The 16,657-nt window shown below is 45.7% G+C and overlaps 1 protein-coding gene across 3 annotated transcripts in view; it reads left to right on the plus strand.

The window, feature by feature from the left end:
- The first annotated feature begins 4,323 nt into the window (after positions 1 to 4,323).
- slc8a3 (solute carrier family 8 member 3) overlaps positions 4,324 to 16,657 on the plus strand; it is a 922,684-nt gene continuing 910,350 nt past the window's right edge. The window contains exons 1-2 of one of the 3 annotated variants that reach the window (XM_086003608.1): positions 4,324 to 4,458; positions 9,356 to 11,195. In XM_086003608.1, coding sequence (XP_085859734.1) covers positions 9,430 to 11,195 — 1,766 coding nt within the window. In that variant the 5' untranslated portion in view covers positions 4,324 to 4,458; positions 9,356 to 9,429. Of the gene's footprint in view, positions 4,459 to 4,603; positions 5,326 to 9,355; positions 11,196 to 16,657 lie in introns of those variants that run through there. The other 2 variants (XM_086003609.1, XM_086003607.1) reach the window with 2 other exon arrangements.

Here is a 16,657-nt window from a genome sequence, read left to right on the forward strand (position 1 = left end):
CCTGACCTCATGTGAGGGATGCGATGTAGGGAAACTGAAGAGCCGGTCCCACCTTCCGTCTATCATCAGGATGGCCTGCAGGTTTCTCTGCGTGGAGTAGAAATCTTTATTTCTGGCAGCCATCTCCTGTGAATCAGCCATTGGTGAGAAGGGAAAGATCTGAGACAATGGACGCTTTTGATGGAGCTATTTGAATGCATTATTCAAATTCTTTATGAGATAGAGCTGTACTACTTGCCTTGCACTACCTGGCTTCACAGAAGGAAATGTTCCCGTCCCCACACCTTTATAGACCGCCACCCTAACACCTTTAGGCCCCAATAGTTACGTTACAATATGTTTGAATGACATACGTCATTTATGCTGATTTACGCCCATTTTATGTTTGGGCGTAAGCTAATGAGATTGGCAGGAAATGTGAGCATGATTTGAGTGGCAGAATGGATGTTATTTCTGGGTTGCAACCCCACAGGAAATTCCAAGCCTCAAGGCTACTGATTCTGATCATTTTCATCCTAAACCACAGCCAATGATTCTTGAAATTCACATCCTAAACCATGGCTACCAAATCTGGTCATTTGCATCCTAAACCACAACTACTGATTCTGGTACTTCACATCTTAAACAAAAGCTACCGATTTGGGTGATTCACATCCTACATCATGGCTACCGATTCCGATAATTCACATCCTAAACTATAACTACCAAATCTGGTAATTCACGCCCTACACTACAACTACCGAATCTGATCACTTGTAGCCTAAACCACGGTTACCGATTCTGGTAATTCACATACTAAACTACAACTACCGATAATTTGAAGCTTAAACCACAGCTACCAAACCTGGTAATTCACATCCTCAAACAAAGCTACCGATTCTGGTAATTCACATCCTAAACCACAGCTACCAAACCTGGTAATTCACATCCTGAACCACAGCTACCGATTCTGCTAATTCACATCCTAAACCACAGCTACCGATTCTGGTAATTCACATCCTCAACAACAGCTACCAATTCTGGTAATTCACATCCTCAACAACAGCTACCGATTCTGGTAATTCACATCCTAAACCTCAGCTACCTTCTGATAATTCACATCCTAAACCACAGCTACCAATTCTGGTAATTCACATCCTAAACCACAGCTACCAAACCTGGTAATTCACATCCTGAAGCACAGCTACCGATTCTGCTAATTCACATCCTAAACCACAGCTACCGATTCTGATAATTCACATCCTAAACCACAGCTACTGATTCTGGTAATTCACATCCTCAACCACAGCTACCGATTCTGGTAATTCACATCCTCAACCACAGCTACCGATTCTGGTAATTCACATCCTAAACCACAGCTCCCAATTCTGGTAATTCACATCCTAAACCACAGCTACCGATTCTGGTAATTCACATCCTAAACCACAGCTACCGATTCTGGTAATTCACATCCTAAACCACAGCTACCGATTCTGGTAATTCACATCCTCAACCACAGCTACCAAACCTGGTAATTCACATCCTCAACCAAGGCTACCAATTCTGGTAATTCACATCTTAAACCACAGCTATCAAACCTGGTAATTCACATCCTGAACCACAGCTACCGATTCTGATAATTCACGTCCTAAACCACAGCTACCGATTCTGGTAATTCACATCCTCAACCACAGCTACCGATTCTGGTAATTCACGTCCTAAACCACAGCCACCGATTCTGATAATTCACGTCCTAAACCACAGCTACCAATTCTGGTAATTCACATCCTCAACCACAGCTACCGATTCTGGTAATTCACGTCCTAAACCACAGCTACCGATTCTGGTAATTCACATCCTCAACCACAGCTACCGATTCTGGTAATTCACATCCTAAACCACAGCCACCGATTCTGGTAATTCACATCCTAAACCACAGCCACCGATTCTGGTAATTCACATCCTAAACCACAGCCACCGATTCTGGTAATTCACATCCTAAACCACAGCTACCGATTCTGCTAATTCACATCCTCAACCACAGCTACCGGTTCTGGTAATTCACATCCTAAACCACAGCTACCAGTTCTGGTAATTCACATCCTAAACCACAGCCACCGATTCTGGTAATTCACATCCTAAACCACAGCCACCGATTCTGGTAATTCACATCCTAAACCACAGCCACCGATTCTGGTAATTCACATCCTCAACCACAGCTACTGATTCTGGTAATTCACGTCCTAAACCACAGCTACCGATTCTGGTAATTCACATCCTCAACCACAGCTACCGATTCTGCTAATTCACATCCTAAACTACAGCTACCGATTCTGGTAATTCACATCCTAAACCACAGCTACCGATTCTGGTAATTCACATCCTAAACCACAGCTACCGATTCTGGTAATTCACATCCTAAACTACAGCTACCGATTCTGGTAATTCACATCCTAAACCACAGCTACTGATTCTGGTAATTCACATCCTCAACCACAGCTACCGATTCTGGTAATTCACATCCTGAACCACAGCTACCGATTCTGGTAATTCACATCCTGAAGCACAGCTACCGATTCTGCTAATTCACATCCTAAACCACAGCTACCGATTCTGGTAATTCACATCCTAAACCACAGCTACCGATTCTGGTAATTCACATCCTAAACCACAGCTACCGATTCTGGTAATTCACATCCTCAACCACAGCTACCGATTCTGGTAATTCACATCCTAAACCACAGCTACCGATTCTGGTAATTCACATCCTAACCCAAGGCTACCGATTCTGGTAATTCACATCCTAAACCACAGCTACCGATTCTGGTAATTCACATCCTAAACCACAGCCACCGATTCTGGTAATTCACATCCTAAACCACAGCTACTGATTCTGGTAATTCACATCCTAAACCACAGCCACCGATTCTGGTAATTCACATCCTAAACCACAGCCACCGATTCTGGTAATTCACATCCTAAACCACAGCTACCGATTCTGGTAATTCACATCCTAAACCACAGCCACCGATTCTGGTAATTCACATCCTAAACCACAGCTACCGATTCTGGTAATTCACATCCTAAACCACAGCTACCGATTCTGGTAATTCACATCCTAAACCACAGCTACCGATTCTGGTAATTCACATCCTAAACCACAGCTACTGATTCTGGTAATTCACATCCTAAACCACAGCCACCGATTCTGGTAATTCACATCCTAAACCACAGCTACCGATTCTGATAATTCACACCCTCAACCACAGCCACCGATTCTGGTAATTCACATCCTAAACCACAGCTACCGATTCTGGTAATTCACATCCTCAACCACAGCTACCGGTTCTGGTAATTCACATCCTAAACCACAGCCACCGATTCTGGTAATTCACATCCTAACCCAAGGCTACCGATTCTGGTAATTCACATCTTAAACCACAGCTATCAAACCTGGTAATTCACATCCTGAACCACAGCTACCGATTCTGGTAATTCACATCCTAACCCAAGGCTACCGATTCTGGTAATTCACATCCTAAACCACAGCTACCGATTCTGGTAGTTCACAACTTAAACCACAGCTACCGATTCTGGTAATTCACATCCTCAACCACAGCCACCGATTCTGGTAATTCACGTCCTCAACCACAGCTACCGATTCTGGTAATTCACGTCCTAAACCAAGGCTACCGATTCTGGTCATTCACATCCTAAACCACAGCTACCGATTCTGGCTATTCACATCCTAAAGAACAACTACCGATTCGGGTAATTTGAAGTTTAAACCACAGCTACCGATTCTGGTAATTCACATCCTCCACCAAGGCTACTGAATCTGAAACCCAGTGGTGAATCAGTCCGTGGTATCATTACCCTGATGGGTGCTCATGCCATTATTCATCTCGTTTTGCTTTTTCTTTGCGCCGCTGCGCTGAAACAGTGTTTATGTACCGCGTTTACAGTAAACGCTCATGAAAGCAGACGGGCTAAAAGACTTGATCCGAATCTGAATGAAAAGGGTTGCTATTCGAGCTGCGTTGGCTTCAGGACGGTCTAGCTGTGGCACGGTTGTTATATCGACAGTGTTGTGGGTAAACTGTTAGCTCAGGATACAACGGCGCACGCCTTGCAGCTGTCTTATAGAAAGAAAAACAGGTGGTTTTCAAATCGTACACTTAATTAGTTGGAGATTTTGAATCAAACACAGGCACATCCCTTGCAGAAATGTCACCTTTACTCGTGATTTCGTTTCCTTTGCTTTTCATTTCTCACCCACAGCCCGGACGGGTCTGAGCGAGGTTCCTTTAATTGAAAGGACGCGCCGTGGGGGCATGTTGTTTCGTCTTTCTGCATCTCAGCAAGCACCTACACCCTTTGGGGAAAGCTGAGGGGATGTGAACACCTGTAGGTGACGAGACGGTACTTTAACCCGTGGTGGAATGTAGCTTTTTAACAAGAAAACAAGAAAATCTGGAGGTAAGCGTTAAACCGAGCCTGCACAGAACCAGCAGATGTCATCGTGTTATGTAACAGAGAGAGTCGATGTATGGGAACAATATCACAGCAGCGGTACACTTGTTACCCAGGCTCAGGCTCCAGTTGGACGGCAGCGATGCCCGGTGCCGTGCTGTGTGCAGGATGTGGGCTGCACAGCACCAGTGTAACGCTGGAACGTGAATGAATGGATGGAGAGTGCCGAGCTCCCAGATAAAGCGGAGAGTTGACAGGTCGACAGGACAGGGCTGGCCCCTCATTCAGCACATGCCCGTCCTGGTGTCGTCTGCCCCAGTGAGAAGGCAGCGTTATCGGATGTCAGTGGCTTGGCACGGTGCGGTGCGGCGCGGTGCGGGTTGCCGGTGCCCCCTCCCCTGCCCTGTCTATCTCTGGGTGCTGGGCTCGCTGGATATTCGCAGTATTGGGCTTGGAGCTGCTGTCGAGCCCAGCTGATAGGGTGACGTAGAGGCAGGCAGCCGGGGCTGAGATTTGGTTGGGTTTGCTTGACAGATCTGCTGATCTGTTTCTCTCTCTTGCTGATGCCGAGCAGTGTCGGATTATAGTAAAGTCCCTCTCTAGGGGGGAGTGGGTTTGAGCGAGTCTGTGGTCTCGGCCGCACACGTGGGCGGGCGGATCTCCCCCGCCTCTCCCCTCCCCTCTCACTCTCTCACACTGTCATCGCAGTGGCTTTCCTTGGACAGGTCCGCCGGCATCCTCATCACCATCCGCCAACACCGACAACCCCAACAAAGAGGAGCCTGCCAGCCGAATGGAGCTCTCTCGCCAGCACCTCTCCGGCAGCACATCCCCGGCGGCAGCTGCAACATCGCCCCGTTTTTAGCGAGTCAGGCAAGTTGGTGTCATGCACAGGATCCCTGGCCAGTGACTTATCCCAGAGGAGAGCAGGGGACACAATGTGCAGTGTTTAGAATTCAATATTGTGTATTTAGTCATGTGTGTGTGTGTGTGGAGAGAGGAAACAGCAGGTAACATTTTTTATATACTTAATTTTATTTAAAGCCACACTGTGTGGATTATATAACACGATCAGCTTTTTTTATCTTATTAATCGGTTGACTCGCTTTAAGTACACAGAATTTATGCTAATCTGCTACTTGAGAATGCATTGGAAAAAGCCTGTTTTCTGATTAAAGGCTGATAAAATGAACAGCTTTTCCCCCTGAGGATCCCCCCCCCCTCCTCTTCAGCCCTCCACGCGTTGTTTTTCCCCTTCTCGCTGTGGTCTTTTCTGGCTTGCACTGTCTTTTGCTTTCCCGATTGGTTGCGGTGTCAAAAGAAAAGCCAATCGGACCCCCTCCCCCCGCCCCCCTCCTTCAATGCAAATCATGCAAATTCAGGAAAATCCTGCTTTGCAAAAAAAATAACAGTTGTACTTTACAACGCAGTGGGGTTCTTCGCAGTATTTAGATTGTCTTTTTATTTGATCTGGAGTAGGGGAGGTATATGATCAAACAGTCGGTGCAAATATATATTGCATTCCGGGCCCATCACGACAGCTGTCGTGTTCATTCACTTCTGCTGAGCTCTTGTTTACCTCGGTCAAATTTAGCGACTGCGCCGCGGCCTTCCCTAAATAGGGCAAGCACTTGTCTTTGGGCAGGCAGGCTGCCGGGGGTCTGGGGGACTCGCCTTGCTCCTCGGGCCCTCCTCCAGCCACAACTGCAGACGTGCTGGGATTGCTTGGCCCTCACCAGCCGCCCCCTCCCCTCTCTCCACACACACACAGACGCCGCAGCCACTCCCGACTGACCGTCACCACAGTCAACGGGAATCCTGAAGGAAGCCCCAGGAGTGGCACACGCTGTTGTTGTCGTGTGGACGTGACCGTCTGAATCCAAAGTGGTCCACCGGCCATGTGTGTCTCTTATTTGTAGTTAATGGAGCTGGTCTCCAGGGCGGCTTTATTGCACTGCCCACAGCACACAATTGCGCTCGTTTGCACATTTTTAAGTTTTTTTAAAAATCTGCGACATTTCTGCTCTACGAGTCGCACCTTTAAGCATTATTTTACGCTGGGATCTGTTGGGGCTTTGATTTCCTGCTGTAAGTCAGTTTCCCCTTCACGTTGAATTTTCAATTTATGATGTTTAGCTATAAATTAGAAGCAGTTATTGGGTTGGTTGAATTTTCAATTTTTTTCAAGGTGGCATTTAACTCTGCTTAATCCGCAGACTGGGTGCTCTTAGGCAATGCGTTTATTTTTATAACCCATTCCTACAGACACATCCATCCTGAAACAGTGCTGCCAATGAATGGCCATGAGAAAGCCTTCGTGCCCGGGGTGCACGAGTTTCACACACAGGTTGGGGCTCTCTGCCTGGGTGCTGGGAGTGAGTGCTGATCTCTGCACCGTCTGTCACCGTTGCACCTTATAGTCATCATCATTCTGTATATTTTTGTTGTGTGTTGAAACTTTCATGCAAATCCTCGAGCAGACTTATGTTCCTGAACTGCAGCGAGCGTTATGGGACTTAACAAATAGCAGAAAGTCATCAATGTGCTTGGTCTCGACTAAGCAAGCATCTCTATGGTGAGTTTAAAGAAAATATTCTCAGGATGGGGGCGTCGCTGGCAAGGCCAGCATTTATTGCCTGTCCCGAATTGCCCCTGAGAAGGTGGTAGGGAGCCTTCTTCATGAACCGTTGCAGTCCGTGTGGTGAAGGGATTCCCACAGTGCTGTTAAATCGGGAATTCCAAGATTTTGACCCAGCGGCGTTGAAGGAACAGCGATATATATCCAGGTTGGGATGGTGTGTCTTGGAGGTGATGGTGTTCCCATGCCCCTGCTGTCCTTGATCTTGTTTACACAGACCCACTTTAAATGGAAGTCGTTCTGTGTAGGTTGGCCCCTGGCGCTATATAACCAGTCTATTTGTGGGGACATATGAACAAGTGGGTTTGCAGTTAAAAGTTGTAATTGCAATGCTGTGGGAAGGTCTGCAACGGCCAGCAATGTGACAACTGTCTTGCAGCACTGTGCAAGATGAGCTGAGTTCCCAGCCCACTCACGGCCGGAGTAGGAGGCTGAAGAGATCAAGCGCTATTAGAAGCAGTTGTTTCTGTATACCTCTTGAGACGGTACTGCACGTCACCCAAGGCAGCAGCCCTGCCTCATTTTTATTACAGCACGGCCACTAAAGCCTGGGCTGTCACCGGTGGTAACATTGTAATATAAATGCAGCATTAGGCGATGATTCATTAGTCTATGAAAGGAGCATCGTCGGTGTGAAAAATATGTTGGGTAACCTTTTTTCCTTTGCTTGCAAGCACACTGCATGAAGATGTAAATTACCTTGAAATGTGATAAAAAAAATAACACATGGGTCTCCCGGCTGTTCTTCTTTCGTAACAAAAGGATTTAGCAAACATCTCCCGTGAAGTCCATGCCCTTTCAAACCCGAGGAGTGTGAACAACGTGAAGGTTTCTACGGCTGTTCACATGTTCCTCGGAGAAAGTTGAGGAAATCAGAGTTCACCTCATTAATAAACGATCTCTGGATTCTAGCCACTTGTTTATATGTCCCCATAAATGGGCTGGATTCTATAGGCTTCTAGCTTATTATCAGATATGGTTCAGAAATGTAGGATACATATTGAAAGAAAATATTAACTTGTATTGATTGTTGCGAATAAGGAGCAACTGTCTCAATTTGCCTCATTATAGTTATTCTCTCTTTAGCTTCTTCATGCATACTTTATTCCCTGTAAGAAGTCACACAACACCAGGTTATAGTCCAACAGTTTTATTTGAAATCACAAGCTTTCGGAGAACTGCTCCTTCATCAGGTGAAGTGGAGAGATGCATAAAGACACAGCTTATATAGTCAGAGAATAATGCCAGATGATTACAGGTAATCTTTCTAACTGCCATTTATCACACCTCGGCAGAGAGATAATCACAGCAATCAAAGGTGTGAATGGTGTCCAAACAGGTTAGTCAGGAAAACATTACATCAAAGAACAATGAGGCGGGGTCACAAGGGGTCAAATGTTGCAGATGCCGGGGTCTGTATGAAAAACAAAAAACAGGCAAAAAAACATTTTTTTTGCTGGAAATCACAGCAGGTCCGGCCGCACCTGTGTAGAGAGAACAAGTCAACGACGACTCGAGTCTGGATGACCCTGCGTCAGGTGGGGTTACATGTAGTGTGACATGAACCCAAGATCCCGGTTGAGGCCGTCCTCATGAGTGCAGAACTTGGCTATCAGTTTCTGCTCTACGATTTTGCGTTGTCGTGTGTCTCGAAGGCCGCCTTGGAGAATGCTTACCCGAAGATCGGAGGCTGAATGTCCTTGACTGCTGAAGTGTTCCCCGACTGGGAGGGAACACTCCTGCCTGGCGATTGTTGCGTGGTGTCCGTTCATCCGTTGTCGCAGTGTCTGCATGGTCTTTATTCCCTGGCTGCAATCAGGTCAGCAATCTGCACCCAGGTCTCTACTAATGTTACTTTTAAGGGGGACATTTTGGTGTCCTGGAGCAGCCTGAGGTGACTCAATCTCTAATTTTAATCTTTTTTTTCCTCCCTGCCTGTGAGGAGATCCCTGACCTCTGCTTGGCTCAGTGGGTGAAACCACATACTCATGCTGTTACAAACCCACTTCCTGCCACTCCATGGTACAGCATGTCAGAATGCCAACGTGCGGTCCCACACCATACAAACAGACATCTGTTTAAGCAGCTCAGAACCTGGACTGTAGATTGGTGACTGCAGTTGATTGCTGGCATCTCCTTGTGAGGCTCCGTGTGACTGTCCAGCAGAGTAAACGTTACAGGAGTGCATCTCATTTTCTAAAAATTGCAGCTTGGCTATTGGTTCCATCTTAAAATGTGTTTTTTCTTTTTTTTAATTTATTTCAGCTCCTGCAGTTGAGGCTCTTCAGTTCTGAAGATTGACTTGATTCATAGAGGACGTTGGGACTGAACCTGTTTGCATGGCGTGGTTTGGGTTGCAGACGTTCATGTCATTTTGCCTGCATTTGGGCCTCGTAGTAGTAATGCTGCTCATGCATCCTCTTTATGTGGATGCAGGTACACCTGGACCTACAAGTTCTCCTAAGCAAAATAAATCCTGCGTGGGTACGTATGAATGCAGACAAGGAGTTATTTTGCCAATCTGGTACCCAGAAGACCCATCCATGGGGGATAAAATTGCCAGGGTTATTGTTTATTTTGTGGCGATGATCTACATGTTCTTGGGAGTCTCCATTGTCGCTGATCGCTTTATGGCATCTATAGAAGTGATTACATCACAAGAGAAGGAAATTACCATCAATAAACCTAATGGAGAGACGAGCACCACTGTGGTTCGAGTCTGGAATGACACCGTGTCTAACTTGACCCTTATGGCTTTGGGCTCATCGGCTCCAGAAATCATGCTTTCCCTAATTGAAGTGTGCGGCCATGGGTTTAAAGCTGGCGTGCTGGGCCCCAGTACAATTGTGGGCAGTGCTGCTTTTAATATGTTTGTCATTATTGCCATCTGTGTCTATACCATTCCCGATGGCGAAACCAGGAAGATTAAACATCTGCGCGTGTTTTTTGTCACGGCTGCTTGGAGCATTTTTGCCTACATCTGGCTGTACATGATTCTCGCCGTCATTTCACCGGGCATCGTGCAGGTCTGGGAAGGACTGGTCACCTTTTTGTTTTTCCCAGTTTGTGTCCTACTCGCCTGGATTGCCGACCGGAGGCTTCTCTTTTATAAGTACATGCACAAGAAGTATCGCACCAACAAGAATAGAGGCCTCATCATCGAGACCGAAGGCGAGCATCCCAAAGGCATCGAGATGGATGGCAAGCTGGTGAACTCGCACTTCATCGACGGGACGCTGATCATTTTGGAAGGGAAAGAAGTGGACGAGTCCCGCAGGGAGATGATTCGCATCCTTAAAGATCTGAAGCAAAAGCATCCTGAAAAAGACCTGGATCAACTGGTGGAGATGGCTAACTACTACGCTCTTTCCCATCAGCAGAAAAGCAGGGCCTTCTACCGCATCCAGGCCACCAGGATGATGACCGGTGCGGGCAACATCCTGAAAAAGCATGCGGCCGAGCAGTCCAAAAGAAGCGCGAGCATGCATGAGGTGAGGGCGGAAACTCCTGAAGACCTCTGCTCCTGCGTCTACTTCGACCCCTGCGCTTACCAGTGCCTGGAGAATTGTGGCGCCGTTTCGCTGACCGTCGTTCGCAAAGGCGGGGACATCTCCAAAACGGTGGTGGTGGACTACAAGACGGAGGATGGCTCGGCCAACGCCGGCGCAGATTATGAGTTTAGCGAAGGAACCCTGGTGTTCAAGTCGGGCGAATCTCAGAAGGAAATCACAGTTGGCATCATTGACGATGACATCTTTGAGGAAGACGAGCATTTCTTCGTGCGCCTTAATAACATCAGAGTGCTGGAACTGGAAGATACTCTCGAGCCAAATAACGTGCCCTATCCGAAAGCTTTAATCGTCTCCCCATTAGTTGCGACAGTGACTATTTTAGATGACGACCACGCGGGTATCTTTACATTTGAGAGTGATGTCCTCCATGTGAGTGAGAGCATTGGTGTGATGGAGGTGAAAGTGCTGAGAACATCTGGGGCACGCGGGACAGTCATTGTCCCCTTTAGAACAATAGAAGGGACGGCCAAAGGGGGCGGAGAGGACTTTGAAGACACCTATGGAGAGCTGGAGTTTAAAAACGACGAGACTCTGTAAGTAGTGCTCTTATCCCTTTTCTTTGGATGTCTGTGTTGGTGTGTAGTTGGAGAACTGACTATTAAATACCTATTTTGTTCAAAATGCAGAATTTACATCAATGGTCGGTCAGATTAAAGGAAGTTGCTGTTAAACAAGCCAGTGGAATTTGGGAAAAACTTGAAAGTGTGTTTTTCTTTAGATATAATTTTAACCCGTGTGATTTAGTACTTGCACAATGTTAAAACAAAACTTACTTTTGTACTTGAATGCATTGGTTTCATCCCTGGAGAGTCATTAATACCACAATACATTATTGCCTTTGTAGCACTTCTGTGGATTACCTACAAATGTACAAAACCTACATAAACGTTCATGACTGTTGGCTTGCTGGACCGCAAAGCTTACAATGAAAGCAAGATCACTGATTTAAGTAAAACACTGCTTAAGTATTCAAATGTTGTTTAGCTGGTAGGGTTGGGGGGAAACTTTTCCAATTAGACTGCATACCAGTCTGCAGCCTCCCCTTACTACATTTCTTACAGTGAACGCTACATGTCGCCAGATCTCTCCATAGGACCAAGTGCTGGAATCTGTTGATGACTAACAGTCAGGTTGCTCTTTCAGAGGGAACACGTCTCCAGTAAATAATCACATTCTTGCTATAATTTGTGTGTTTTTAAACAAGCTCCTTTTGCGTTGATATTGTTTTGCTATTCTTTATGAATCATTTAAAATATTAGGTTAAAAGTAAAGAAGTCTGTATCTAAAGTGGTTTAGTGGTGTGCAACGGATCATTGAGGTCTCCTCTTTTGCGACTCTTGTTGGAGTGGATCTGTCCATCTGGGTTCTCCGAATATATACAAGGGCCTGGTGTTTTGGCAGGATTTCTGCCGTGATATCAGCGTGATCTGGGTGGAATCTAATGAACTAGCGTTTAAGATTGGAATTTTAAGCGTAAGTCAGTTGCGCCCATTGTCACTTTTCGCCCACCTATCTGCGATCTTCTGGTCCGCTTGTTCGAAAGCCCATTCCCCCGAAGCAGTCCCCACCCACAAAACTGGCCGCGCCCACCCCCTGGCCGGTCGGCATGGCAAGTTTCCTCCAATTGCTCCCGTTCAGGGGTGTTTATCACATTGCGCCCAGGTACTTGGGCGCACAGGCACCTGTGGTCATATTAATCCAGCGTTAATCACCTGTACCTGCAGTGACCAGCAGTCAATTGAAGCCTGACCCTGTTGTGTCCTCCTACTGCTACTATAATGACTTTAAATTCAGTTTCAGTTAGTCTAAATTCAGTAAATTACGACAGAGCAGAACACACCTGTATGGCTTTAATTGAGTGCTGGTCACAGGTCTTGCGTACCAAGGGCAGATCAAAGCAGTTAAAGAAGCCAGTTAAAAAGTAAGACTGAGAGCATTAAATCAGTCAGTTGAAGAAGGGCTCATTTCCTGGCAATCCCACTCCTCTTTGTGATGCTGGAGAATTCCCAATTCCCGTCATGAATCGATTGCGGTCGATTATGCTGCTTGACTGCGCTGATTCATGGGAGATTTTACGTTCAGGTTTATGCTAATGAGTTTGCGCAGAAACTTGAGCACGTTGACAAAAATCGACACAGCGTCCAGCGCATACTGGGCGCATTTTGCCGATTGCGCCCCTAGCGGAATCTCCATGCCAAGCTATAGATTGTGCCATAAAAGAATGATCATCTCTGGGTCCCAGTATCTGAATATGGATATGATATTTTGATCAAGTAATCAGAGAAATTGAATGTAAATGGTTTTGTAATCCTCAGGTAAAAAGAAAGAATTAAATACTAAACATACAAGCTTATAATTCTTGGAAATATTGCTTAGTGGTACACCTCCCTTACTGACCTGGTCTAGCACATGCTGCAGTGTCGCTTTTCTTTGTTTCTACCGTTAATTATGTGGGGTCATAGGGCAAGAACAAGCAGCACTAGTTTAAGGATGTGTAATTAGAGTTCGACTCAGGAGGCATGTTTCTATGGACCTGCTGCCTTCTACCATATGAAAGGTGGGAATCCACCTGGAATACACTCCTTGCAATCCACCCTTCACACAGATGGCTAGAAACTGGTTTATTGAAGTGATTTGCATTACGTTATAATTTGCCCCTGAGAAAATAGGATTGGTAGTGAATCTGCTCTAAGTTTCTGGCCTTGCTCGTCCTGCTTGTCTCCTTAACAAATGACTCCAGTGTTTTCAGGAAGTGTTCTTACAGGGATTGTATCTATAAATAACTTTTGTTGAAATAAGAGCTTTTCAGTAATGAATTGATTTAAAGATGATCCAAACATTGCTCTCTGAATGTAGAATATTTAGTGATCGGTATCGCAAATATTTAATTGCAATTATTCTTCTTTGACAAGAAATAGTCATACATTCATGCATTGGCTTGTAGTTTGGTGTATGTATTAGAGAGCCAGCTGCACATAGTGGCTTACAGACTGCTCAGTGAACTGGTTCTGATAAGTCAATTGATGTGTGGTTCTGTTGCAGCAATATTGGATGTTATTAGCTGTGTCACCATAGCCTCATGAGCTTCCAAATATCTGTTTTGCAGATCAGCGTTGATATAAACAGTCCACTGGTTTTATTTACGTGCAGCACATCCATTGACTTATTTTACTGTTTGTTAAAAAATCCATGAAAATAGACCGTGTCGATTTTTTTTGTCGTGTGATTGAAGTATCCCTGGTCAATATAGATTAGCATTTCAAAGTGATGTTTGTAGTGCATTTACCCATTCTGGGTATTCTGAGGCGTCACGACAACTTAAAATGGGTCCGTGCAAAATCGGTTTTAATACAGGAAGAAGGTACATCAGGCTCAAAGATAATTTGAACTATTTACTGCATATAACAGTGCTTTGTGAGACCTAATTAGTAGCTATGTGGGGATTTAAAAAAGTTCCATGGGTGAATGAAAGGATGTTCAGAATTTTGATTTGCAGTACAGAGCTTGAGGTAACAATATCTAACTATTCTGTGCTAATCCACTCCTGCATCAGTGGGAACTGTAAGGCTTTTGAAAGGGTGCAAAGGTTGAAATTTGTGAATAGAAATGTTTGTCGCTATTGAAGTACTCACACGTAAAAAAAACACAAAAGTTATTGGGGGAAAAGAAATGGATTCTGCTTGTAGGCTGCATTTGAGTTAGCCCAGCATTAGAGTTAACAGTTTAGACTGTTCTGCTTTCACAACCTCTCACTTTTCTGACTGTCCTGGTGATACATCAGTGTTCCAGTGAAGGGGCAGTGAGAGGAAGCTTCATGGTGCCCTCCCAAATCTGCAGCGAGTTTTGAGCTTGGATAGAAAGGTTTATTGAAACAAATGCCTCTTAAAGTAAAAAGTACTACCTAACATCCCCATTGAATCTAATCTCAAACTTGATGGAAGGGAATTTTAACCTGAAAACAATGGGTGGGTTGGGGGTGGGGGGTAAGTTAAAGTATTAAAAATCTAAATCCCCACCCCAACCCATCCACTTTTGGCTTTTACTCAGGCGGAATGGTGGGCGGGCTGCCAACCCGCTGCCAGGAGGTAGGTTGGCATTTTAAATATTATAATGAGCCCTGAAATCTCTGCTTTAACCTGCTGTGATCCCTGGCCTTGGGATTCCCGGTAGCTGCAGCGAGGTGAGCACAGCCTCGGGGAGCAATCCTTGTGGGTCGGGAGGAGCAGGAGTGCTTCCACCTGGCCCCCCAAGCTCAACCACCATCAGCCCGCCCCATGCAAACACCCCCCGGGGTCAGAGATCGGAATTCCCCCGGGTTCAGGGATCAGAACTCCCCCCCCCCCCGGGTTCGAGGATCGAACCCCTCCTGCCCAAAATGTCAATCAGGCTGGTTTCAGGGCAGGGAACCTTTCCGTGACGTAACACGCACGCTGTGGAGTTAAAACTTCCTGGTTTCCCGAGGTCGACCAGCCCCCCAGCTTCGGGCGGTCAGAAATTTCAAAATTACGGCCGATATCGCTAAGCTATAAGATCTATATCATCTCCATATCTTTTTACTGGCTCTCTAGATTTGAGCATGGGGTTCAAAATTCAATTCAGCTTGAACCCAGTAGGCGAATGAGGTCTATGAAAAACTCATTTAAATTCTACATCCAGCAACACAACAGCAAGGTACCCTAACAAAGTCCCTCAACACTGTACACTACTCAGACCCATGAAGGAAGTCATGTTTTTTTTTGAGGAGCAAACTGTGATCTATTTTAGCACTGTGTAAAGTACGTGGAATGGCCAAGTAAATAGAAAATCTGATAATCGATCAAGTACTTGTAGGCAACAGACTTTATTAGAATCATTGGAGAGCCAAACACAAAACAAATAATTGGAAGTTGACTTTAACCCAAGTCTGTCCTTGGAGTACCCATGAGCATCAAATTTGGGAGCCAACAGGGCCAATGGCTATTTTATAGTCCAACAGAGTTAAAATGGTGATATTAAGGATTCAACCAACTGACTGGAAGAACCAGGAGAACTAGTTGCGATGTGCTATTATAATATTTGCTGAAGGGTTCGAGTGATGGTTCAATCATGAAAGGCACCTTCCAGTGTGGAACTCAGGCACATATACTAGGAAGCTCCAGATTTGACCTTTGGCCTTTGCTGGTTTTGTTGATCTCAGCCGCAGTAGTTGTAGGGATGTTAGAATTAACCTCTGGGCTAAGAAGGGGAAAGGTTAGCCAGGGTTCCCATGCCAGTGTCCCCTGCTAGCAAGTACATGTGTCATGGAATGAAGTCAGGATCAGGCTCAGCTTTAATGCTGCCCACAGCTGAATGGCCTGCCAACACTCATTAACTGGACGTACACATGAAGAATGCCCACTGGGTGAGCTATCAGAGGGCAGCTGCCACATATGAAACTGGGGGGGGGGAATTTTTTGGGGGCTCAGCGGGTGCATTCAGTGGCGGGTCGGGTGGGAGATTTTTTTTTTCTGACAGCAGGTTGAGAACCCACTGTTTACCTGCTGCCACGTGACTTTCCCAGATGTCGGGTCTGTCAACGCTGAACAGACCCGACATGCAGCACCGGGGGTGGCAATTTAGTTCATTACGACCTTGTTAAGAGCCCATACAAAAGTATTTTGAGCTCACCTTAACATTTTACGATTTCACCCACTGGATCCACGCTGCTCGGGGATCACGTCAGGTAAGCAGGTCGGGAGTTGAATGACCATGGAATCATCTCATTACTTGACAGCTGCAAATGTGCTATAAATGCTCCCATCTCACAGCTGTTCACTTTCCAAGATCAGAAGCTGTTGCCTACTACAATTGGAAGACAGATTGAGCTTTATGCAGGTTGCAAGTGTTTGGAGCAAACTCTTTATCCTATGTCACCTCACTGGAACAACTTCTCTCACCATTGACAGATCGCTTCTGTCATCTCAAGTTCACGACTATCTAGTACATCAGCATCGGCGCCCTTGAAACTATCTCACCT

This window comes from Somniosus microcephalus, chromosome 12 (assembly GCF_052327205.1).
Source record: "Somniosus microcephalus isolate GS21.2 chromosome 12, FLI_Smic_1.0, whole genome shotgun sequence".
In the NCBI taxonomy this organism is placed as follows: Eukaryota; Metazoa; Chordata; class Chondrichthyes; order Squaliformes; family Somniosidae; genus Somniosus; species Somniosus microcephalus.